Source organism: Nomia melanderi, chromosome 1 (assembly GCF_051020985.1).
Source record: "Nomia melanderi isolate GNS246 chromosome 1, iyNomMela1, whole genome shotgun sequence".
Taxonomy (NCBI): Eukaryota; Metazoa; Arthropoda; class Insecta; order Hymenoptera; family Halictidae; genus Nomia; species Nomia melanderi.
The window spans coordinates 2,516,440-2,543,130 of NC_134999.1; the positions used below are offsets into that span (position 1 = coordinate 2,516,440).

The window sequence follows — 26,691 nt, forward strand, 5'->3', positions numbered from 1 at the left end:
ACGATACTAGGAAGCAAATCCTTTTTTTGCACACAGTACATTGACCCTCAAAGTTACCGCAGCACCGTAAACCTGAAAAAATATTTTGTATACTTAAACATTGTGAAAGTAGGTCCAAAATATATCACGCTTTAGCGTATTTTAGATCCACACCGGAATATGATGTTACCACATAGTTTAAGATCAAGGAAAAGGAGCGATAAAAATCAAGTAATATGTAAGAACCGAATGTAAATATCTTTTTTAATCGTATATTGCTTAACATACATCTCAATGCTGGTTACGTAAGCTTTTAACCAAAAAGAAACCAATCTAGCTTTTATTATTGTTAAGCTAACTATTATTTAATTTAAATCCTTTTCATTACACCAGGGTCTTCCGTTACAATTAAACCTTCAAAGACCATGAAGAGAAATAACAAATACGACCAGTAGTTACTAACGAACACCTATATGAAGAATTGTTCAATAAAAGAAATGTTTATATAGTTTCTGCTATTACTTTATTTTATTTGATTTATTAGTTTATTTTACACATTTAACAAATAGTATTTTTGTAATTTTCTGTATATAGTGGAGGTAATGGAGGACAAAAGTATTTGGATAAAGAAATTTTTGTATAACACAGCAATTACCACTTCGCTAGTAAATGTAATTCATTTAAGTAGAAGATTATGAGCTTCCTTAAATATATATGAAGGCCGTATCTTTTTGACTATTAATCTACATAAATTTCGAATCCTTGTGTTTAGAGCTTTTTATGCAACTATATGATAGTAAAAGACACTTTGTTTAAATAAATTCAAATAATAAATATTTTATGTTTATGTATCTAATTTTATTCAAGAAAATTAATAGTGGGTGTTTCATTAAAAAGTGGTGCTTTATGTTTCTTTTGTACAATATACGGAAATAGTTTGGCATAATATGGTCTTACGCGAATGATTATAAGATATTATATAACTGTCCCATTCTAGGACGACAAAACAGAATTGGTCATTAAGTTTTTCACACGTTAAGAAGATATCTGTTGTCTCGAAATAGTCGACGTCAGCATTAGGTGAACTTTTAATGCGATAATTGATAAAAAACAAAAATTAGCAAATGAAACTCTTGATAATGATTAAATACACAGTATTTATCAATGTGAGTCAGTCGAACCAAAATTTATTCATCATCGGGTAATTCGTTAGTTAGTAATTTTTTTCAAAGAATTACCATTGTGTGTTATGAACAATTCTTTTCATACTGGGTTTTACTATTAACTTTATTACAAGTACTATTAGTTTAAATGAAAGTAAAAGATTAGTTTAAATAAAAAAATATTCTTCCAAAATTGTTAAAGTATTATAAAATCGAAAAGCATTGCTGAAATGAAACGAAAAAAAATTACCAAATAGTTTTAAAAAAGATTTTTACTGATGTTTTATTAACAATGAACTGAAAAATATTTCTTTCGGAGTAATCTTTTTACAAACGAGGAAAATGTAAATAAAATTTAATGACAAAAATTATATACAGTTCAATTACATTAGTTATATTTACCTTTTACAACTTTGGTGATCATTTCTGATAATATATAGATAAAATTTAATATTTGACATATAAACTGATCTTATCTTAATCACATAAATAAATTCACAAAAATTACAAACATACAATAAGCGTAAATTTTTGATCACAATGACACTCCAATTCTACTATAATACTGCATCTTACAATTTATGTAACAACCCTGGCGTGAATTTCTTCACAATTTTATGGAAATTGTGAATAAATTTAATTCAACAAAATTGCATGTGCTGATTTCGATATTATCTATCATTAATAGATAGAGAGAATTTTATTAGAAACAGTATAATTATTTCTTGACAACTTACGATAAAACACTAACAAAATCAAACAACGCACACACTATTTATACAGTCAGATGCTCTTGTTTCACTCGCACACTTTCTAGAAAATTTTTTCATTACCATGCATTAACTTCACATATATTTAGAATATTCTAGATTCATAAAAAACGAACATTATTAACATAAAAATCAATATAGAGAAAATCAATATAGTCTAGAATATTCCAATGCTTTGAACATTCATTCAAAACGCGCTCACACACACAGTCGCGTCATTCATCTATTGTACACACATTCAAATACATCCATTTCCACAATATGAATGCATGTATTTACATACATATTAAGAAATATTAATATTGATAAGTAAACATGTTGTTTTCATATGATTTTTTGGTACACTAACATCGTTCGTGAGAAATATTATAATAATAATTTACGTGACTATAGTACGTATTAAAAATATGCTCTACAGCAGAATTATATACCTTGAGAGACTCGTCTTAAATTAAGAAAGATTGTTACCCATTCGTGAATTTTCACGTGTAACCAAGTACGGTTTTTCTGGACTAGGACACAGGAACTTTTCACTCATCCAATACCAATTAGTACTCTTATTACCGTACGGTTCCAACAAATTGTTCCACAAAACAGTCCCAACTGACAACAAGTAAATTAAAATCACAGAATATTAATAAGTAAATAGTATAATAAATTATTCACTAAATAGCATAGGAAAGAATTTTAAAATAAATTCAGCGTTAAAAAAGAATAGATGCACTTTTCTAATTATTCATTTATTTATAAAAAATGTTTAACCTTTTGCATTCCGTAGGCGCTCCTCAGTCGCACTTGATTTCATACAGAAAAGTTATGAAGCTTGATAATTAATATTAAATTTTATGTAATCCACTAATATGTGGAATATCAAAATAAAGCAGCTTTGTTCCTTAATTTATGTATAATTTCTCATTAAGTTACTTTTAAAAGATGTTGCCTACGTTTCATCCGAAAATGTGTCGAATACTTCTAACAGAAAAACTTTGGAGTGCAGAGGGTTAACAAAGCTTCGATTTTCACTTATCTGTATCTTTTTGAATTGCGTGGACTTAAGTACTAAAAATTAATAAAATACTAAGTGTTGTTAAAATCATACTCACATAATGCGTGTGCCTTTTGAGCTAAATGGAAACAATCATGAGCCATGTAAGATAAATCGGTATATCCATCTTTAGCTAATGGTACGACTACCCTTTTAATGCCTGGTAAAACTTCAACTGTGAAGTCTTCTTTATGAAATTCTGGATACCCTGCAACATCTTCTTCCACTTTCTGAAACCTATTATTCCGACATTAATGCAACCTAATCATCAAACAACTGTTATGTTGAAGTAAATAACTGAATGAACGAATAAATAAACTAGTAAGAATCTATAAATCACTTAGCTTATTCATAACGCTATAAATGTTGACCAAATAAATACATTTACAGCAACAAAAATACTAATTTTACTGTTCGTAAAAAATGTCCATTTACTAACGATAACAAAATCATCGAATATTGTCATTACAGACATTTTCAATAATAAAGAAAAGAACCTGATACTCAAAACAATTATTTTCATTGAATAGAACAAACCTGCTCATTACTTCGTAATATAGAGGTCTGTTGCGTAGATATTTCAAACCAAGCAGACAAGTACATTCCAGCATTGTATAGAAGTAACACTTCGTTTCGCTCCTTCCTTTTCGAGTATCGACAAACGCTTTTAAATGAGGTGTCACAATCAGGGAGACGTATGTTCGTGGCAAATTGTCCCTTAAGATTCGAAGGGTTTTAACTAAATCTCTTTCATGATCGTCCACGATAGACCACGGTGAAGGAGCGGAGCACAAGTTCGTGCAGAAATCGTTGCTTCCCACCAAGATTGTAATCATCTGTAACCATGTGTCATTTTTACATCATCATTTTAGTTATTATCTACGGAGTGTCCTTTTAAACGCGGTGAAACAACTCATAAAGAACTAAAAATGTTCACTTCGTACTTTATAATTTCTGTTAAACTAAACGATGTGTTCAAACTAATTAATTTAACTGACTGATTAATTCTGTGCAATCTATGATATTTCTTATTTATAAATATTTATTATTTTCTGATGAGATATCAATGATATTTTTTGCAAGTAACGTATGTATGTAGGACCGTTCAAAATTAGCGCGACTGAGTGAGTGTATGTCCAAGCGAATGAGGTGAGTGCGGATGAGAGAGAGAGAGAGAGAGAGAGAGAATGCATGTATATATAAAGAGGATCCGAACGAACGAACGACGAATGTTTAGTGAGAAAGACGCAAGTTAATAAAAGTTATTTAACAAATTAAAGAAAAGAGTTGTAAAGACCTTAATGCAACACGTAAAGCATAACTTTACATAAATACAGACGTTGTATTTCGAATTTTAGAATTTTGTTGTGTTGAATCAAACGTCGACTGATAGCCGTCTCTCGAGTGCAAAGAATTAAATAGTAATCGATTAATTAAATATTTCAGTCTGTACTCAATTCATTTAGGAAAACATATTCCTGTTTCAACTTTATTATTTAATACACCATGCTCTGAATATAATTATTTTAAATAGTTGATCTTTGTGTATGAAAATTATGCAGTCTTGCAGAGAACATGTATCGTACAATGTTACGCGTTTCACATTAATGTGTTGATAAATCTTAAACGTTCTATTAACCACCATTGTATTTAAAATTTTTATTTAGTATACAACCTTCCAATGGTTTTTCATATCAACTCTGGGATCCTTTTTTATTCTGTTCACCAAATATTGTGCCATGAAAGGCATGTCTCGAGACATTGCACCAGCTTCGGCAACGCTGAATTGCGAGGCCGGGTGAGCAGTAAATGAGTCTCCGAGTGCATAGCCAAACAATTTTGGATTGAATTCCTGCATAAAAAAAAACAATTAAAATCAATATTCTGTACAACAGGAAATTAAATAGCATTATTTTGTATCAATTCCGAGGATAAAAACTCGGTTTAAAAACCTAACTTGAACGAGTAATGCCAGAACTATTGGAATTTTAAAAGAAAATTTAATTATGAAACTCTCGAAATTAATTGTATGCAATTTTATGTTACACGATGCTTCTTTAAGCATCAATTTTCATAGACACATTAGGTGTATTGTGTCACACAGATATCATTTACTAATTTGATATTCCATGGTATTACGCCCTGAAATACTCGATATTCAATTTGATTCCGATAACCACTAATTTTACCAACTTTTGAGACAATTAATCGTAATGTCACGATCGTTTCATACATATACATAAGTACAGTCTTAGTGCTTCTGTAATGTTTTCAAATAAATTAGTCAAGTACAATGTTAAATTGTAATTTAATTAAGTTACGATAATCGAAAATCGGGATAAAAAACCGAGTTTGTCTCGGATGACAAAGGATTGGTATTATAAATAAAAATTATTGAGAACCTTCAGAAAATTTGAAAGCGTTGCATAAGTTCGCCAATTCGCTTGGCCACCGGATGTAGCTGCGACACCTCTGTTTTCAACAATTAATTCTAGCGGTTTTATCGCAAATATTGCATTTCCCGCTGTCAACGAATCGCCCATCGACCCGATCATGTCTATATCCCCTGGTCTCAAACGATTAACGGAAGTCGGTACTTGCGGAGATCTACCGCCTATTCATACAAATAATAAATAGAATTATATCTATTACAACATGAATAAAAAAGAATTATATTACGAGTTATTAAAATATTTGACGCTCGATGTACGGTAAAATGATACTTTATCAGATATACTTTAATACGTTGAATACCACAGTGGTCACTGATGACCGGAGCTTTCGAATTGCTTAAAAACAACTACAATGAGAAAATTGATATCAAATAAAAATATTTAGTAACATAAGCGACTAGATAATAGCGTAATGTGAATATTGTAATACCGAATCATTAATAATTATTTCTAATACTATTTATCATTATTACGAAGGAATAAATATTATTATAATAAAACGTTCGAAATTCTCGTGGCAGTCAACGTGTTAACTTGATAAATTTTTTCAAGATGAATGTCTGTTTCAGTTCTGTTTTATTTTACATATAAGCATCTGATTTTCATTTATCTGATTTTTTCGAAAAATAGAGTAATAGACGCTTCGGTGTAAAATGGAAATACATATAATATCGTTTTTCATTATCTTTTATCGCAGCTAACTGTGTATCTTAAAATAATTGAATTTTAAATTACCTGTTACGTTACATGGAAATGGTACTGTTGGTGGAACTCTTTTTTGGGTATTTGGAAATACATCACTCCCACTTCCTTTGTTTGATATTCTATTAACTGCCATGCAATAAATAGTTTTATTAATAAATTATATTAATTCTTGAACGTATTAAAAGAATACTGCAAGGATTGAAATGGTTCCGAAAATAACTGTTTGAAACTGTTATATATTGGTTCCGATCGAAACAGTTATAAATAACCGAATTATTAAATTATTAAAGTATTATGAACCGATATAAAGATATAACTGTTATTAGGTACATCGGTTTCGGTTCCGGTTTTTCAGAACCGATATAATGATGGTTCTATAACCGTTATTTTTCGGTTTTTGAAACAGTTACGAAAACTAAAATGAAGAACTATAAAATAACAGTTGTATAACCGTATCAGAACCGACATAATACCAGTTCTGAAGAATCGGAACCGAAACCGATATATCGAATAAGTAGTAGGAAGTTTTAAGGAATTACACTATCAGATTTTGATTTTATTCTATAACCATTACTACAAAGCAAAATTGCTAAACCAAAGTCCGTTTTAAATGGAAGCGACGACCCTGCTTGCTTGACTGCACGTTTGGTAGATCACAAAAAGGCGCAACGTTTACCACGTGGAAGTTACACTGTGGAACAAATTTGAACTTTTTTTGTCTTGCAATAATCACTAGGTATTCTTATAGAATTCAAATACGAATCCGAAAACCAAATTGCGGGGTCGCGGCCAGTTTTCGAAAAAAATGGGTTTCTGTAAAAGCGGTCGAATTTTTTAGAGAAACATGTGTTACGTGAAAATTAAAAACGATAGGCAGTTAAAACTTCCACACCTGTGGTATTCAGTCAGTATTCCTGGTATTAAGAAAGATTATGTGAATATTAACTGAAAAAATAATTCGATTGGAGGCGAAAAGAAAACATGGAAAAGGTATTTCACTTCAAGATGGTTCAAATCGTGATGATCCGGGCAACAATTCAAAAATTTTCACTGGAAAACAAAAAATCAAGTAGATATCCAGATACTGGATTATTGATATCAAAATTCTATTCACGTCAAATTATTTCTTATACAAAGACAAACAATTCTTGAATTTCCTTATTTCTTTATTTTATTTATCTCGTTTTCTTAGATTTTATCAATTCACCATGTATCTTATAAAATAGTACTTTTAGTCTCAATGTTAAGACCTTATTTTTAACTTGTAACCGTCAGAATAATCCTTTGAAAAAAAAAAAGATAATTTGAATATCTTTCAATGTTCAGTATATGTATAACGTTTTTTTGCAATCAATATTTACATCTCAGGAAACATTTACATTTCATATTAGATATCATGTTCTTAACATAGTATTCAAATTATAGGGTATAAAAACATCAACGCGTGATATAACTAATTCAAAGTTAATGCAACCATGTCGTCAGTCAAAAGTATCAAAAAAAAGAATATACATTTTCTTGTCATTTTATGATTCTTAAAAGTACATCAACAGAAATCTTTCTCTTTTATTGCCAATTTTAGTACGAAAAGTGGATTAAAAATATTCAGTTATAACCAGTTCTTGGAAAAACAATTTTAAAAACAATAAAGTGCTTTACACGATTATGTAATATGTTTCTTTCCTCTTGAAACGCATGCATATAGCACGTATATTTTCTCGTGAATCATAGTAATCTTTTTGACAAAGAAAATTAGAAGAAAACGAAGTATTGTGTATGGTGAACGCAAAAAGCTCTTTACTTATAATTCTCCTTATTTTTGCTTTTAACGTAGCATAATTCTATCACCCATATCCTATGTTATTTGAAGCTACAGATAAACTGATATGTATGGTTTATTTTTTTCAACCTTGACAAAAAGGTGTGAACAGCAAGAAATAAGCAACCAAACTTGTTTAACGAAAGTTGTGATCGAATTTCATTAATGTTTCGAATCAATTACGCACGATTTAACACGTTCCGTGCCACCGGAAATTTCGGTTATACTCTGCTTATAAACCGCACTCATTTTATTAATAATATATTAAATTATATTCAAAGTTTTAATGATTTTCATATATTTTCATATCCTTTTTTTACATTTCCGATGCTTCGTAACGCGTATCGCTATCCATGCCAACATGTCACACAAAAAATGTTTGCTTATAGAAATTAGCACGTACCAAAAACGCTACACGCGGCACTTAACATGTTAATATTATCGTGAGAGAATGAAAATGAACTGAGAGTATGTGACTGTAAGCATCTATTAAAACGAATTTCTAATGTCTAGCGACAAAATGTAACTAACAAATGAGATAATTGAAAAATAACTATTCATCATACACACAGCATTCCGTGTTACCGTGAAAAATCGATAAAAATCGTCGATATTTTTCGTTCAAGTACCGTAAGAGCGGAAGATACCACGACGAAGTTGGCTGTAAAGTTCCAAGTTCGCTGGACTATCCAATTCCGTTCTTTGACATGAGACCAGGACACAGAGCTGCAGGGTCCAGAGGATGCTTATTAATCGTCCCATCGCAAGCGCGTGACCCAGAAGACGTACTGAGAGACGATAATGCGAGCTTACCGCGTCGCGGTACTAAGCGATTGTGAAATGGTAGGGTTACCTGATTTGTTAAAGAAATACGTCGTGAGGTGACGAATGATCCATTTATTTACAGGAAAATAAGAGACTGCCACGTCTGCTGCTACAGGGTGTCTCTAAATTGTAGCCCACAAACGATAAGATGTAGGGTAACGGGTACCTAATATGGAACAACTGATTCGAAAAGCTTACCAAAATGAGAAATATGCACTTTTTCAATGAAACCTGTATCAAATCACGAAGAAATAAACATGGTCTATAACAATCTTACATATTAACTACTCTGTCACCGGATTTAATAATTCTAAAATAGATCGCTGCAATCGATATTTGGAACAACTTCTTTTTATGAATATCGTCGAAAATAAAAAAGTTCAACACGTTTCTGCAAGTAAAAAATTTATACAAAATAACGATTCTTACAACATAGTTAAAAATAAAGAGTATTCGATCCAAATGTTAATCGAATACTTGGAACAATAAAAAGACTAATTCTACTGTATATACAAAATGTGAATTTACTTCGGTGAAAAATGATCGAACATTTTCATTACTGACATTTGCAATATTTAAGAAAAGAACTTTATATTCAAAATAATTATGTTCGTTGAATAGAACAAACCTTTTCATTACATCGTAATATAGAGATTTGTTGCGTAAATATTTCAAAGAATTCATACAGATACATTCCGCTACTCTAAATAAGTAACATTTCAATATGTTCCTTCCATTCTGACCATCGGTAAACACTAGACCTACCGTTCCATTCAAAATGACTGGTTTCGGTTTCTTTATTTCGCAGTTATTAATGCCTTAAAAGCATCGAATATTCAAAATGATTTCGAAAATAAATAGAATATCTAACAAATGTCTGAAGAAAATTAAAATAATTCATTGTTACAATTTTTATACAGATTACATATAAATCATATTAAGTGCTCGGTAGTTCTAGTGTTAAATGTGGAGGCAGAATCGGAGCGACGAGTGTTCGTAGAAATTTGTCCCTTAGGATTCGACCTTTTCATGATCGCCCACCATACACCATGGTGAAGGAGCAGTTCAGATATTCTTGCAGAAATCTTTGTTTCCCACCATAATTGTAATCGTCAGTAACCACGTGTCATTTTTACATAATTATTGTAGAGATTTTTTTAACCTTTCCTTAATTTAAGGTTTTTTAAGAAAAACCATTCTCACGCTTTCTGCGGTGCATAGCAAATTCGTGCTAGCCAACCCACTTTTCGTGGAAATGTAACAGAAGTGCATACAATGTACGCGCATCTAACATTTTAAAAGTAACACTTGTTTTTCTGAAAAATTCGACTGTTTTTACTAAAACCCGTTTTTTTAAAAATTGAACGTGACGCAGCAATTTGGTTTTCGGATTCATATTTAGGACAAGGAACTCTATAAGAATCGCCTAGTGATTATTGCAAGACACGAAAAAAGTTTAAATTTGTTCCATAGTGTTATTAATCAATTAATTAAATATTTTTGTCTGTATTTAATTCATGTATAAAAACGTATAACCATTTCAACTTCATTATGTAATGCATCACGCTCTGAATATAATTATTTTAAATAGTTGATCTTAGTGTATAAAAATTATGCAGTCTTGCAGAGAACATGTATTGTACAATGTTACGCGTTTCACATTAATGTGTTGATAAATCTTAAACGTTCTATTAACCACCATTGTATTTAAAATTTTTATTTAATATACAACCTTCCAATGGTTTTTCATATCAACCCTGGGATCCTTTTTTATTCTGTTCACCAGATATTGTGCCATGAAAGACATGTCTCGAGACATTGCGCCAGCTTCGGTAACGCTGAATTGCGATGCCGGATGAGCAGTAAATGAGTCTCCGAATGCACAGTCAAACTGGTCTGCAAAATTCAATCTTTTTTTTGTATATTCTCACGCGTCACCAGGTACGGTTTTTCTGGACTATGACACAGAAACTTTTCACTCATCGCGTACCAATTAGTACTCTTATTATCGTGCGGTTCCAGCAAGTTGTTCCACAAAACATTCCCATCTGACAAGAAATAAATTAAAACCAACGATTATTAGTTAATATATAGTATAATAGATCATTCACTAAATAGTATAATAAAGAATTGTAAAATACATTCTACGTTTAACAATACATAACCCCGCGAATCATCGAAGAATATATGCACATTTCTCATTTTTCATTTATCTGTAAGAAATCGTTTAAAATAGCTTCCACTTTCACTTAACTATACCTTTCTGAATTACATGGATGAGTATATAGACTGCAGTACAGATTTCTAAATATTTTTTTAAATAACTGATTATCATTTTTCCTTACTATTTTTTGAAAATAGTATTCCATTAATTCCAATTGATAAAATGCTAAATGTTGTTAAAGTCATACTCACATAATGCGTGTGACTTTTGAGATAAATGGTAACAATCGTAAGACATGAAGGTAAGATCGGAATACCTATCATCAGCAAGTGGTATAATCATATCTTTAATACCGGACAAAACTTCAACTGTGAAGTCTTCTTTGTGAAACTCTGAATATTGTGCAATATCTTCTTCTGTTTTCTGCCACCTATAATTGCAACATTAATTCAACATAATCACAAGCAGCGATTTTTCTTAGGTCAGCAAATTGCAAATAAATAACAATTCAAATAATAATACTTGCCAGTCAAAGTCATAAAAATCATTCTACAAGTAATATTGAACTAAATTAAACCATTTACGATAACGAACACTCCCAGTTATAAATAAAGTAGCATTGTATTGAAAATAATTACATTCATTGAATAGAACAAACCTTTTCATTATTTCGTAATATAGAGGTCTGTTTTCAAGATATTTTAAAGCAAACAGACAAGGACAGGAAAATACCGTAGAAAAGTAACACTTCATTATGTTCCGTCCATTCTGAGTATCGACAAGTGCTTTTAAATGTGGAGGCAGAATCAGAGAGACGAATGTTCGTGGCAAATTGTCCCTTAAGATTCGAAGGGTTTTAACTAAGTCCTTTTCATGATCGTCCACGATAGACCATGGTGCAGAAACATTGCACACATTCGTGCAGAAATCGTTGATGCCAATCATGAACGTAATCATCTGCAAACACATATCAGTTTTAAATGATTATATTTTGTTAACACGTTGACTGCCAAAACAATAATTGAAGACTGTCGCTTCTTAATTGTTTTATAATATGTATGACGGTCAATGTTGAATAAAACTCATTAGTAACTTAAGTAGCTTGATAAATGTTACAAGAAATACTCACGATTTTTGTGACACTTAACCTGTCAACTTGTGCAAGTATTCACCGCGTGCTTTGCAATTTATGTTAATACAGTCGGTATCTTCGAACTATTAGGTTGGTGCATATGAAATGTTGGATTTTTAAGTGAATATATAAAACTGCATATCTTTTTTTAAAAGCTGCTTATTTAATTAAAATATGCTCCATTTTCTTCAATACACTTTTCCCAACGAGATTTTAATGCATAAATGCCTGTCTTAAAGAAATTCTGATCTTTAGAATCAATAAACTTTGATACGGAATTTTTCAGGCCGTCTTCATTTTCATACTGTTTAGCCCGTAAAAACTGTTCTAAATATTTAAAAAAATGAAAGTCGGATGGCGAAAGATCCGGTCAATAAGCTGGGTGCTGCAAAATGTCATATTTTAATTCATTTAATTTCGCAATTGTTTGGTACGGCGTGTGCGGCCGAGCGTTGTCATGAAGTATTGGGCCATGCCGATTAACAAGTGATGGGCATATAATTTTCAATTTTTTATGCATTTCATCAATGTACTAGCAGAACTTTTCGACTGTAATTGTCTTCCCAGTTCGAAGGAATGAGTAGTGAATTACTCCAATCACATTCCACCAAACTGTTATTAAAATTTTCCGTGGATGAAGTGATGGCTTTGGAGTATGAGCACAAGCCTCATCCCCATCAAGTCACCGAGCACACCTTTTTCCACTGTCGTAAAGAACCCATTTTTCATCACAAGTAATAATCCGATCGAAAAATGGCACTTGATGAAATCGGGTTAGTAATGATGAGCATATGTTCAACCGATTCAGCTTATTTCGTTCGGTTAGTTCGTGCGGTACCCACTTATCTATTTTTTTTCACCTTGCCAATTTCAGGAAGGTTTCGGAATATTGTTGTATGGTCAACTTTCATGGTGGTAGCAAGTTCCCTTGTAGATACAGTTGGATTCGTTTCCACCGATGCTTTCAGAGCATCATTTTTCACAGACGTTTTGGGTCTTCTACGCGGTTCATTTTGTAGGAAAAAATCACCAGACCGAAAATTTTCAAGCCAACGCTGCACTTTTCGGTCATTAACAGTATTCTCCCCAAAATCCTGGTTTATATTGCGTGCAGTTTTTGCAGCATTATTACCAAGTTTATACTCATATAAAAAAGTTACACGAATATCGGTTGAATTCATATCGGTATAAAATTCAAGCTAAATAACAAAAGGGAACAGTTTTAAGAAAATTTTCTTTGTTGAAATGTGACTCTGCCAATGGACAGTACGACTATAAACTAGGTTATGCCAAAAACAAAAGCATAACGAAAACAGGGAGACAAAAGTTCACACGTAAAGAAAAACCGACATTTCATATGCACCCACTTAATATATTAATTGACTAATAATTAATCGATTAATTCTTTAGTTCGGTTTGTATTCAATGTATTCACGAAAACGTAAAAATTATTTTATTTTTAGTATGTTCGATGCAGGAAGTAATTAACTACGTTCGTATAACTCCAACAATAAATCAATCGTCAAACAATTAACATGCAATGTATTTGCACAGCAATTTGTTGTTTGTATTATCAGGAATTAGCTAAAAGTAGTTGAGACTAGTTTTTATCAATGCATTAGTAATGCATGTGTATTAAAATAGAAACTTAGTTTCATCTACAAGATCTGAATCCTCTACAAGAGGAAAATGTGTTCAATATGAGGTTGCATGATTCACATTAAGTCTTGATAAATCTTAAATGATATATCAAATACCGTTATTCTTAAAATTCTTATTTAGTATATTACCTTCCAATTATTTTTCATGTCAACTCTCGGATCCTTTTTTATTTTGTCAACTAGATATTGTGCCATGAAAGGCATGTCTCGAGACATTGCGAAAGCTTCGGCAACGTTGAATTGCGACACCGGGTGAGCAGTAAATGAGTCTCCGAGTGCATAGCCAAACAATTTTGGATTGAATTCCTGTACAAGAAAAAACCAATTCAAAATCAATACTCTGTACAGTAGGAAGTTAAATTTCATAATAAAATTTAATTATATAAATTTCTAGATTAATTATATGCAATTTTATATTACACGATACTTCTTTAAGAATCAGTGTTTACATTAGATATGAAGGGTTGGTGCCGTAAATAGAAATCATCAAGAACCTTGAGAATATTGGGAAGCGTCAAATAAGTTCGCCAATTCCCCTGGCCACCGGAGCTCCCCGAGACACCCCTGTTTTCGATCAGTACTTCCAACGGATTTGTCGCAAATATTGCATTGCCCGCTGTCCATGAATCACCCATCCCACCAATCACGTCTATGTCTCCTGGTCTTAAGTGATTAACGGATGTCGGTACTTGCGGAGATCTACCATCTACTCATAAAAGTTATAAACCAAATTATAACTGTTATAACATAAAAAACAGGATATTATATCACGAGTTATTTCACTCTATATCGAGCGTTAAATGTTTCAATGGTATTTTATTAGGTATACTTCGTCTTTGTAAATTTCGTTCGAAATAAATTTTTGCATCATGTCTATCGTTTTACAAACAAATATCCAGACTTTATTTATTTTATTAATTTCAAAAATAACATGCAGGACACCTTGGTTAAAAATGGAATAGAACATATAGTTATACAGTCGTTCCTAATATTTTTTATTGCAGATAATTTTGTATTTATCTTAAAACAATTGAACTTTAATTTACCTGTTACGTTACATGGAAAAGGTACTGTTGATGGAACATCTTTCTGGGTATTTGGAAATACATCACTCCCACTTCCTTTGTTTGATATTCTGTTAACTGTCATGTGATGAATAGTTTTCAAATAAATTGATTACTTAAAATATTGACATGAAGTAGAGATTTGTTTTTTTAATTTATGTATGTTTTCTTATTTAATTTAAATTTAATTAGTTTCAAAGAATATCGTTGAAAATCATAGGTGCACAATAGTTTCATGTGAAAGATCTACCCATTTAAAAGTATCAAAACTGAAGCACATATATAAACTGTCGTTCAACCAATGTAATATAATTCCATAATAATTCCATAATAATTCCAATCGAATTTTATTGAAAATTTCAAAGAAGTCACACGTATTTAAAATTGATCGTGAGGAAATGAGAATAAACTGAGTGTGTGACCATAAACATTTATTAAAACTAGCTTCTAATGCATAGCGACAAAATGTAACTCACAAAAGGGATAATTAAAAGAAATATATTTATCGTACGCATAGTATTCGCGTCACCGTGTAAACTCGATAAAACTTGTCGATGTCTTTAGTTCACGTACCGTAAGAGCGGAGGATACCATGACGAAGTTGACTGTAAAGCTCCAAGTTTGCTGAACTGTCCAACTCCGTCTTTTGAGCTGCGATGAGGGCACAAAATTGCAAAATCGATAGAAACTTTATCAACTGTCTCATCGCAAGCGTGCGTTGAGAAATTACTATTAGAGGATAATGTGAGCTTTCCTCCATATAACGCCGAACGAATTTTGAATTGTATAACCGTCTACCTTTCAAAGCTACACGTCGTGATCTAACGTCACTTTGAAGTATTTTCAAAGCAATACGAGACTGTTTCGTCTCCTGGGATTAATATATATTATCTGTTCGTGCACGCTGTCCAGGCAATATCAGTGGACGTGGCGTAACACTTTCACACGCCGAGTTAACCTTGTGTGAAATAGTTGGAATGATGAAAAAAGACTTCTCCTCTTTTCGGTCGAAAGTGGACTGTATTTCTTGATTGATAATGAGTGAAAGGAGTGTGTACGTGTGTACAAAGTTGAAGTGTGTCTGTTGTCCAGTGAGTACAGCGTGATTAGTAATGAACTTGTGTTGTCTATATGTCTCTCTCCATGCTGTCTCGCGCTACATATATATATGTAGTATATATATTTATATGTAGTAATGTAGGGCAGTGTCCTTAGTGTCAAATCAGAAGGCTAAACGATCGGCGTGTTGCTGATTACAGTTTTTCAGCCTACGCCCACATTACTTGTAGTGGAGGTAGGGGGTACGTCGGTCCTTCTGACCTGCAAGGGTACCGATGGCTATGCGCTCGGGGTTTAAGTGGTTGAGCTGCCGTTTTTTTATGATATGTCAGCTGCTGGTTATTTATGACACCCGATGTAAAAATGCAGCTAGCAATAAAACGCTTCCAAAATTTACTTAGATTGTGTTTAGACATGACCGAGTGTAATTGGTCATACCATAAATCTTTACGTACCGATGGCTGTGTCTCAACCAAATAAACCGTGCCGGAACATTATCGAAGACTGATTTTACTTTTACAAAACAAGTCTGTTTTTGTAGCGAGCTATGCATGATAATGGTATCGGTGATTAGGTAAATAGGTAAGATTAATCGATAGATAAACATGAATGTGTTCTGCGAGACATTTGCAACACAGTTATATAACCGTAAAGTGATAGAATTTACTGCTCTGTAATTCATTTCCCAGGGAATCGATGTACAATCCCTAATGATTCTTTTTTTCATGTTCTCTAGAGTGGTTGGTTGTTCATGATAAACTTCGTCTTTCAGTTTTCTCCACAGATGGAAATGAAGAGGCGTAAGATCGCAGCTCAAGGAAATAATTTTAAACATTTAGCGCAACAGAAATGCAGCAAATAAACCTTATACGTTTAACTTTATTTATTCTATTTTTCTGAATTGAAGGTTATTTAAAGGTCACATCGTGTACAGGGCTGAATTTGTTTAGATGTCGGCTACAATTATACACGGGAAAAAATATGCAGTTTCACTTAAAAAACGTTGGTGACCTTGAAAATACCGACAAAATGTGTCATCATTTTCTGATTCCAGTGCCTTTCTTGCGATGTTGAGTGAACGTACTGTTCATTAGAAAATATACCTCTATCAGTACAAGATTCTTCTGATTTCACATTTTCTCCATATTATCTGTCTCACTTTTGCTCACTAATATATTAAAAAATGAATAAATAAACGTATCACATTTTTCCATACAAAATTGCGAGGAAGATTGAGCGTGCATTGGCAACCGGACACACTTTCCATTTTTCTCTATAGGGTACTTCTTGGTGAAATGGCTTAGTGGGAGAGATTGTCCGATCGCATTTAGATTGTCAAATATCTATATTTTCAATTGTTTTTGCAATATACTGCATCTTGGTTAGAAGATATTAAATATAATACTTAAAATAAATTAATTAAAATACTTTGATTAGGTATTATTGATATTTATGGTGTAATAGTTTTTGTTTTTAAAATGGACCATCTCTTTCCGACCTACGTTGCGTACCACATAACAAAGAAAAAATTTAATAGTCATTTGCTATTGACACATAGTATTATTAGATTAACTTTTCCAGAGATTTTTTTACAAGCGTAGAAGATGCAAGGAAAATTAAATAAGAATTATATACAGTTTATTAATTTATATTGGGTTACATAGATGTGAGAACTTACCATGCCGTTCACAACTTTTGTGATAAGTCTTCAATTTCGATAACATTCTCTGCTTGCACACATTTAAATTTTTTATATTATGTAGATTTTTGTAAATTTTTTATATTTATATATTATTCAATCCTTCTTATGATACAATTACATATTATATCGTTTCCTTAGATTTTATATAAAACTGGCCCTATAGCAGTCGTACAAATAAATTCTTAAAAATTACAAATAAATAATAAGTGTAAGGTCACTAGAATGGCACTTCGATTTTGTTAAACTAATATGTCCCACAATTTATGCAACATTCTGATGTGTAATGAGGTGATACTTAAAGCAAATAAATTTTTTATATCGACATCAACTGTTCCCAATTGTATGAAAATTGTAACAATCGTAATTCAACAAATTGTATATTGCAAATGCTAATTTCGACATTACATTCAATTAACGTGGACGTTTTCTATTTGTATACGTACCAAGTACATAAATATTGGAATGCAATAATGCTTTCTTTTATATGATTAATTTGTATGATTACATCATTCGTGGGAGATATCGTAATGATTAGACTGTGGATTTTTATGCAAATTTAAATTTATAAAAATGTAATTGAAGAAACATAATTTCGATAGGAAATAGTTCTTTCTAACGAATGTCATAAAAAGCACTACAATTCAGATATTTTATACATTTCTTCATATTGTATGCATTCAATACAATTTTGCACTTTCTATTTTCCCATAAATGCATAAAGATCCGCAGTCTAGTAATATTTTCCGCTACTATTTTACGCACTGAAAATATTTTCTACAGTTGAATCTTATAGTTAGAAAAGCTCGCCTTAACATTAGAACCACTGCACCCGTTAAAATGGATGGTTTTCAATTTTCTTATTTCGCAATTACTGATATCTCAAAAGTGTTAACACTGAAACTACCGAGCAGTTAGAATAACTTGTTTCCAATTTATTATAAAAATTAGAACAATATGTTTCTTGAGTTTCGAAGAGTCTCCTAGTCTTGTATCTGTACAAATACAGAAATTTAATTAACACTATTTTGCAAAAACGCCTTCATAATTTAAATACTTGCAAAATAAAGATTTTGAAGTGGGCCAATTTTACCTGTCCTGTAGTTTTAGTGTTAAACATCCAAAATGATTTTAAAAATAAATAGTTTCACTTGAATATTATAATGAATATATGACGAAATTGAAAAAATTTACTGTTACAATTTTTATAAGAGTTACATATTAATCCTATTACACGCTCGGTAGTTCTAGTGTTACATTAAGTAAGATTGTTACTTCTCCGTGAATTTTCACGCGTTACTAGGTATGGTTTTTTTGCAGTAGGACACAGGAACTTCTTCATCATAGGATACCAATCAGTACTCTTATTACCATGTGGTTCCATCAAGTTGTTCCACAGAATATTTCCATCTGGCAACAAATAAGTTAAAATCAACGAATATTAGGTGATAAATAGAATATCGGAAAGTTCTGTCCGATAATGTCATCTCAAGTTTCCAAAGATGAATCATTCAACAGAAATGCAGCCATCCACAAATTACCATCGCGCTGGAAAGAGGTCATTATAGTGATGCTCGTTTAAATTCCACAAAATCTGCTCGGCTAAATTTCGCTACACCATCCCTACTCTTCCCTGACTACCCACTGCCTCGAACTCAGTGTAATGTGATCTCAGTAAACAGGGACAGAAAATGAATACAATGAGTAGAAACAGATGACACGCAGTCCCTCGAGCACCAAGAGTCGTGGCGCGGATTCCAAAGCGACGTCGCACCCGTGAAATACAAACATACAACGAAGAAAATTTCGATTGCAGTAATTTTAATCTTCCCTCCTTAAATATAGTACCAGTGAATTTCTGAAATTGTTTCGACTGAAATGAGTCCAAACACGATGGAAATCGGACTAGTTTTACGGACTTAATGTAATTAACAAATTTAAAGGTTCATTTCCCCCAAATCGATAAAACTAGACCGATTTGCGTCGTGTTTGCACTCATTTTAATCAGAAAAATGTCAGCAATCTATCGGTACCACACTTGAGAAGGTAACGTTAAAATTACTGTAATTGAAATTTTCCCCATTATACGAGTATATTTGACGCGTGCGGAGTCGCTTTGAAGTCCCACGCCTCGACCCTGTATACCAGTCGACCTATGGCTCAAAAGTGAAGAAGGGCAAGGAGTGACGTCCACTTGGAGCGCTCGGCCCGATAGTAATAGCGAAATTAGTTTCGGCACGACTTTGTTACTGGCCGAGCCGCGAGTTAAGGTGGTGTATGCGGCCAAATCCACTTGTCGCTCTTTACTTTTGAGTCACAGGCCGGCTGGGTTCATGTCAATAACGCACTTTACGTCTATCCTGTTTCTGTCCATTGTATTCATTTTCTGTTTCTGTCTACTGGGATAACATGTCAGACTGACCTCGAGACAGTGAGTAGGGAAAGAGTAGCGCTAGTGTTGTGGAATTTAGCCGAGCAGATTTCTGTGGAATTTAAGCGAGCTTCACTATACTTACATAATGCGTTTGCCTTTTGAGATACATGGAAACAGTCATAAGCCATGTAGGAAAGATCAGGGTATCCATCCTCAGCTAGTGGTATAGTTACTTGTTTAATACCGGGTAAAACTTCAACTGTGAAGTCTTCTGTGTGAAACTCTGGATACTCTGCAACGTCTGCTTCCATTTTCTGCCAACTACAAACGAGACATTAAAATAAATGACTGAAGAAACAGAAGAATAAACTAGTCAATATGTGAATAATATTAGGTTGTAAATAATCAAAATGGTCCCACATATAACATTTTTTTAGATTTACTTTACAACTATAAGATATGTTAATATGTGAGATATATCAATATATATTGATATGTAAAACATTATATAGTCATTTACTGCTTTTAATTTGTTACCTTATTATTTTGTAATGTATGATTTTCGTATTCATTAACACGATTAATTCGTAGTAAAGTCAATAATAATATATGTAGTCACCGGGCTATTACATAGTAGACAACCCGAAATAAACTTAATTTTTATAATTTACGTAAATAGTACACAAAAATTACGTCCTAAAAATCCTATCGAGAAACATTTATTGATGTAAAAATCGTTTCTCAAATATATATATATATATATAGACTTCAAATGATTAAAAGAAAACACTGAAAGAAATAGACTTATTTGTTTAAAAGGAGAAAAGAAATGAATTATACTGTTATTACAAAATTAGTGCTACCTACAATCGAACATTTTCATTAGTAACATTTTATTATACCATTTTGTGTGTAATTTTGAACTAATTTAAGTTACTCGACAGCGGACATTTTTAATATTATATAAAAAAAGACGTTATATTCCAAATAATTATTGTATATTCGTCGAATCAAACAAACCTTTTTATCACTTCGTAATACAGAGGTCTTTTACTTAGATTTTTCAATCCAATCAGGCAAGGACATTCCACCGTTGTTAATACGTAACATCTGAATATGCCTCTTCCTTGCGTTGTGTCAACAAGCACTTTTAAATGTGGAGGTAGAATAAGAGAGACGTATGTCCGTGGTAAATTGTCCCTCAGGTATCGAAGGGTTTTAATTAGATCCTTTTTATGGTCGTCAACGATAGACCATGGTGAAGGGATATTGCATATGTTCGTACAAAAATCGTTGTTTCCAATCATAAATGTAATCATCTGCAAACACGTATCTCTTTAACATGATTATTCCTAGTTAAAATGTACGAGGAATCTCTTCAGTTTGAACACAATGGAATAGCTTATAAAGAACTAAAAATGTTTATTTTACTAATTAAATTTACTAAATTTACTAAATTTACTCGTTTTATTCGTTTTACCCGTTTTACCCGTTTACCCGTTTACCCGTTTACCCGTTTTACTCAGTGTACTCATTTTACTCGGTACATAATTCATTATTGTATTAAATTTATTTACAAGAACACAAAAGTGACCTTGTTTTCAACATGGGCTTATTGTTCTTGTTTTCAGGAATTATTTCGAACTAATTGAAAGTAGTTTTTCTTGCACCGTGAATAACATCTGCATATATATATATTAATATAAATATGTATATATTTAACATTTTAAAGTAATTTACAACTTCCACGCAAACAGAATCTGAAAAGATTTCTACATACAACTGTTTTAAATAGTTAATCTTTGTATATAAAAAAAGTTACAATCTCGAGGAAAATGTGTTTATTATAACGTTATCTGGTTCACATTAATCTGTTCATAAATCTTAAACGTTCTATTAATTACCGTTGTATTTAAAATTCTTATTTAGTATACAACCTTCCAATGGTTTTTCATGTCAACCCTGGGATCCTTTTTTATTTTGTTGACTAGATATTGTGCCATAAAAGGCATGTCTCGGGACATTGCACCAATTTCGGCGACATTGAATTGCGATGCCGAGTGAGCAGTATACGAATCTCCGAGTGCATAGCCAAACAATTTTGGATTGAATTCCTGTATAAGAAGAAAACCATTATAAATCAATATTCTGTACAGTAGGTAATTAAATAGCATCATTTTTATAAATTAGAAACAAAAATTCAGTTTAAAAACCTAACTTGAAAGAGTAATGCCAGAACTATTAGAATTTTGGGAAAAAATGTAATTGTAGAACTTTCTAAGTTAATTCTATGAAATTTTATGTTACACGAAGCTCCTTTAACACTAAAACTACCAAGCTTTTAATATAATTGATATGTAATCCCTATAAAAATTCTAACAATAGAGTATTTTTAGTTTTTTTTAGACATTCATAATAGTATTCTAGTGAAACTATTTATTTTCAAAATCGTTTCGAATATTCAATGCTTTGAAGATATCAATAATTGCGAAATAAAAAAGCAGGAACCCGTCATTTTGACTATTACTGTTAGTTCTAGTATTAAAAATCTATTTTCACGTTAGGTCTATTAGTATCCATATACCATTTCATTGGAATAACCATTAATTTTACCAACTTTCGTAACAATTACTCGCAATGTGGCAATTGTTTCGTATATAAGTACAATATTAGTGCTTTTCCAATATTTTCAAATAGTTTAGTAAAGTACAATATTAAATTGTAGTTTAATCAGGTCATGTAGCCACAATTTCAGGATTAAAAACCAAGAATATTTCGGATAACGAAGGGTTGATATCGTAAATAGAAATCGTTAAGTACCTTAAGAATATTCGGAAGTGTCAAATAAGTTCGCCAATTCCCCTGGCCACCGGAGCTCCCCGAGACACCTCTGTTTTCGATCGCTATTTCAAGGAGATTGGTCGCAAATATTGCATTGCCCGCTGTCAACGAATCACCTATCGATCCGATCACATCTATGTCTCCTGGCCTCAAACGATGAACAGAAGTCGGTACTCGCGGAGATCTGCCGCCTATCCATGAAAGTTATAAACAAAATTAAACTTGTTACATCACGAACAAGAAATCTCATACTTTACTAGCCGAATGTTTCTCACTTGGAAATTTACTTTTGTAAGTTTTTGAATTTATGAACTTTTTAGATTGTTTCATACTGTTTTGGTTCCTCCTTAATTGAATTGATGTGGTAAAGATTTTAAAGGGAATTTGACAAAGATAAATATTACTTAATCCTTCTTGAGCTCAAATTAAACATTGTTCTTCTGTTATGAATAATTATACGTTAGAGCAAATACAGACATCAAATACTCCTAAAATTGTTCTATTTTTTCAAAAAATTATTAATGGCAAAGTAGTTATATCGATCACAGTGCAAAAATACATCGTAGGGCAAGGGGTTAGCAAGTTAAGTGCCATAAAAATCTTGAGAGCTTAACGTAACAGTTATTCTTTTGCACTAAAGATAAGTAGGAACGATCATTAATTATTTTGCATTACACTATTATCAACTTACTTACGTAATTAATCATTTTTATTTGATATGAGTCATCTTTTATATTATAATTGTTTTCAAGTATTTCCGAAGGATCGATCATCTAATTTTTAAGTGCAAGGAAGGTAAGGTAATGCACACGTTGATTTAAACATAGTAATCGAACATGTAAAATAATCTCCCATTATACTTTATTGCAACTGAAATTTAATATTAAAATAACTGAATCTCAAATTACCTGTCACGTTACATGGAAAAGGAACATTTGCAGGAATTTCTTCTTGGGTATTCGGAAGTATATTGTCCCCACTGCTTCTTCTGTTTGATGTCCTATCAACTGCAAGGGATTGAATTGTCAGTAACAATGAGACGAAAATCAACAATTGAAGAATAATGATTTTGGCTCTAATCTTTATTCGTCAATAAAAATGGCTGCATCATTTATTCATTAATAAAAACGGCGCTATTGTTTATTCATTAATAAGTAAGAATCCGTTTTAATCAGAAGCAACAAGTCAATTTAAGTAAACTTTCATTTCGTAGATTACGAAAGGGCGCTATTGACACGAAATGAAAGTTAAATGATTCTTTTAAAATATGTCTTCAAACACTTGCATAAAAATTGATGTCGAATATTTAAGCATTTAATTTAAACACTTACTAAACTGTTAAACATCATTAAATCTATTTATCCTTTGAAATCTAATAGAACACTGAACAAAAACACTAGAACTACCGTATCAGTCAAAATGATTGGTTTATATTTTTTATTTCGCAATTATTGATATCTTAAAAGCATAGAATACTCGATGAAATGATTTTGAAAATAAATAGTTTCACTTGAATGTCTGAAGAAGCGGCAATAATCTATTGTTACAATTTTTGTAGGGATTACATATTAATCGTATTAAATGCTCGATAGTTTTAGTGTTAATTAAACGGAAACACTGTTAAGTGTTGAAAATATGATCCAAATATGATTCTATTTGAATAACTTTCTTTATTTTAACATTCAAACTAAAAATATACGTACAAGAAACCTGTTTGAGTGCACGTTTGGTTTATTTTCCGTATAAAACAATACAATACAATGAATTCAATTGAAATTTCTCAAATCTTTCGATTTCAAAGAATTAAAACTGGATTTCAAAATAAACTTGTGCCCGAAAACTCTGCTAGAGATTCATTGAAAATTTAAAAGATTCTTTAAACTTTTTATCTGGCACAGGTTTAACCCTTTGGATTCAAAAGTTTTTCACTATAAATATTTAACATTCTTTAATGAGATATAAACGACACTTTTTGAAACTAACTCAACAAAAAACATACACATAAATTAAGGAAAAAAGCTATTTTATCTCAATATCTCACGTATCAGTGCATTATACAAATCTCAATATTAAATATTATACTTTATAACTTTGCTGTAACCAATCTCGTGGCAGCTGAGTGTCGCCTCTCGAGTACAATCCGTTAATACCCACCGCACGTGCACCGTTTCGCGCCACCATGCAAACGTCAAAGATACTCGAAGTCTTTCCTGTACATACCAAAAACGCAGAGAAGAATCTAATTGTAACATTCAAATTAACCCTTTGCATGGAAGGTGACTCTCGATCACTGGATTTCATATAACAAAATTATAGGCTTACATATAATGCTATACTTCGTATAATGCATCGATATGGGAAGTATTGAAAGAAAACAACTTTGCTTCATAATTTCTATACGTTTCCTCATTAGTTAGTTTCAAAGAATGTCGCTTGTATCTCATTGAAAAAGGTAGAATATTTCTAGTGAAACACTTTCGTCTGCAGAGTTAAGCTTACGCAGCATTCAAAAGGAAACCACACGCAGTACCTTCGAAAAAACGAATCTACAGTTTCACGTCAAAACTAAAGTCCAGTGATCATCGATCCACTCCAATCAAAATAAACTTGTCAGAGAAAATTCCGAATCGAGTTTCATCGAAAACTTCGAAGCAGCCGCACACAAAGACCATCGAAATTCTTCATCTACGTACCAAAAGCGCGGAAGAGGAGACGACGAACTTGTCCGTAAAGCATTAAATTCCCCGGACTATCCAGTGCCGTCCTTTGAGCCGCGATCAGGACACAAAACTGCAAGACCGATAGGAACTTTATTAGCTGGCTCATCGCAAGCGCGCGTCGCGGACGGCGTACTGGAGACGATGATGCGAGCTTTCCTTCACGCGGCACCGAACGAATCTGAAATGGCAGTACCGTCTGCCTTTCAGAGGTTCTGGCCGTGATCTGAGATCGAAATATTCACAGGACAATACGAAACCTCCGCGCCGGCTGCTGCGTACACGTATCATCGACCTTGATAGTGCCACAACCGGTACTGAGTTTCAATGATCGTTGCGAAGGATGCTCGTTACTGCCACCCGTGATTGAGAAAAAGTTGCCGAACACTTGGGTGAATCGAATGGCGACCGTGAATTAAGGGGTGTGTTTCATGAGCTGCTCATTGGGTAAATCGATAAACACCGGTTGTTGAAGATTGTTTCTATACGTAACACCCAGTAAAATGTACTTTTGTTTTCTCAAAAGTGATTATTATTATTTCTTTTGTTTGACTATGTGAAATAAATGTCTATTTCTAAAACTTATACCAGCTTTTCTTTCCAGTATTTTGTTTTCTCTTATGTGTTCCATTATACAACAGTTTTAATACTAAACGTACGGGTCAAATGATCGGTTTTGAAATTTGATTTAAAATTCCGCTTTTTCTTTCGTTCATTGAACTTTATAGTAATTCTTATATTAACTTGTTTACCTTTGGTGTCTAACCAATTGTTTCAGTAGTTACCGTAAGTTATAATACTGTTCGGTACGTTGTGCACGTGGTTCGGACGTTTTATGGTGACATGGACCGTTATTTCATTGAAACAATTGGCTCTAGAAAAACCGAGCGTTTATTGGGGTTGATATGTAATCTTCACAAAGATTGTAACAATACATTTTTCTTCGATTGCTTCAGACATTTGTCATAGTATGTCAATGAAACTATTTATTTTCAAAATCACTTCGAATATTTGATGGTTTTAAAATTTCAATAATTACGAAATAAGAAATCTAAAACCCAGTAATTTAACATCTGCGGTAGTTCTAGTAATAATAGGCTACTAGTTATACATTTTATTTCGATGTTTAATATGATAAGGGTATAGAATTTGTGACAATAATGAATGCTAAGAAGAAAATAATAAATTTCGTAAGAAAAAATATAGAATATAGATATATAT

The 26,691-nt window shown here is 32.1% G+C and overlaps 3 protein-coding genes across 4 annotated transcripts; all 3 read right to left on the reverse strand.

The window, feature by feature from the left end:
• Positions 1-1,565: 1,565 nt before the first annotated feature.
• Positions 1,566-8,787, reverse strand: LOC116433055 (phospholipase B1, membrane-associated-like). The gene is made up of 7 exons (XM_031990789.2): positions 8,564-8,787; positions 6,146-6,241; positions 5,360-5,571; positions 4,633-4,809; positions 3,495-3,793; positions 3,016-3,194; positions 1,566-2,515 (listed from the first exon to the last, which is right to left on the reverse strand). The coding sequence occupies exons 1-7, from the start codon at positions 8,694-8,696 to the stop codon at positions 2,364-2,366; spliced, it is 1,248 nt and encodes a 415-aa protein (XP_031846649.2). The 5' UTR covers positions 8,697-8,787; the 3' UTR covers positions 1,566-2,363.
• Positions 8,561-15,639, reverse strand: LOC116433013 (phospholipase B1, membrane-associated-like). Its single transcript, XM_076367552.1, has 7 exons — positions 15,354-15,639; positions 14,763-14,858; positions 14,166-14,422; positions 13,846-14,022; positions 11,582-11,880; positions 11,175-11,353; positions 8,561-10,807 (listed from the first exon to the last, which is right to left on the reverse strand). The coding sequence occupies exons 1-7, from the start codon at positions 15,538-15,540 to the stop codon at positions 10,665-10,667; spliced, it is 1,338 nt and encodes a 445-aa protein (XP_076223667.1). The 5' UTR covers positions 15,541-15,639; the 3' UTR covers positions 8,561-10,664.
• Positions 15,640-17,500: 1,861 nt separating this feature from the next.
• On the reverse strand, positions 17,501-25,684 carry LOC116430527 (phospholipase B1, membrane-associated). Of its 2 annotated transcripts, none has more exons than XM_031984834.2 (7): positions 25,447-25,684; positions 23,662-23,760; positions 22,733-22,944; positions 21,850-22,026; positions 20,933-21,231; positions 20,055-20,233; positions 17,501-18,948 (listed from the first exon to the last, which is right to left on the reverse strand). In XM_031984834.2, exons 1-7 carry the CDS (start codon positions 25,577-25,579, stop codon positions 18,797-18,799), a joined length of 1,251 nt encoding a protein of 416 aa, XP_031840694.1. In that variant the 5' UTR covers positions 25,580-25,684; the 3' UTR covers positions 17,501-18,796. The 2 variants fall into 2 exon arrangements, with proteins under 2 accessions (XP_031840694.1, XP_031840783.1); XM_031984923.2 differs by lacking the exon at positions 17,501-18,948 and adding an exon at positions 19,052-19,086.
• Between the last annotated feature and the right edge of the window lie 1,007 nt (positions 25,685-26,691).

What these genes read in the sequence shown, in the direction of transcription:
- LOC116433055 (XM_031990789.2), bottom strand. Translation starts at nt 8,696, where the DNA reads ATGGGACGATTAATAAGCATCCTCTGGACCCTGCAGCTCTGTGTCCTG. An exon ending in CGCTTTCAAATTTTCTGAAG is followed by an intron (nt 4,810 to 5,359) that starts GTTCTCAATAAT and finishes TTTTTTATGCAG; the next exon opens with GAATTCAATCCAAAATTGTT. An exon ending in TCAAAAGGCACACGCATTAT is followed by an intron (nt 2,516 to 3,015) that starts GTGAGTATGATT and finishes ACTTGTTGTCAG; the next exon opens with TTGGGACTGTTTTGTGGAAC.
- LOC116433013 (XM_076367552.1), bottom strand. Translation starts at nt 15,540, where the DNA reads ATGGAGGAAAGCTCACATTATCCTCTAATAGTAATTTCTCAACGCACG. An exon ending in ACATGAAAAATAATTGGAAG is followed by an intron (nt 11,881 to 13,845) that starts GTAATATACTAA and finishes ATGTGTTTGCAG; the next exon opens with ATGATTACGTTCATGATTGG. An exon ending in TATTACGAAATAATGAAAAG is followed by an intron (nt 11,354 to 11,581) that starts GTTTGTTCTATT and finishes TTGCAATTATAG; the next exon opens with GTGGCAGAAAACAGAAGAAG.
- LOC116430527 (XM_031984834.2), bottom strand. Translation starts at nt 25,579, where the DNA reads ATGAGCCAGCTAATAAAGTTCCTATCGGTCTTGCAGTTTTGTGTCCTG. An exon ending in TTTTCCATGTAACGTGACAG is followed by an intron (nt 22,945 to 23,661) that starts GTAATTTGAGAT and finishes TTTCATGGATAG; the next exon opens with GCGGCAGATCTCCGCGAGTA. An exon ending in TCAAAAGGCAAACGCATTAT is followed by an intron (nt 18,949 to 20,054) that starts GTAAGTATAGTG and finishes ATTTGTTGCCAG; the next exon opens with ATGGAAATATTCTGTGGAAC.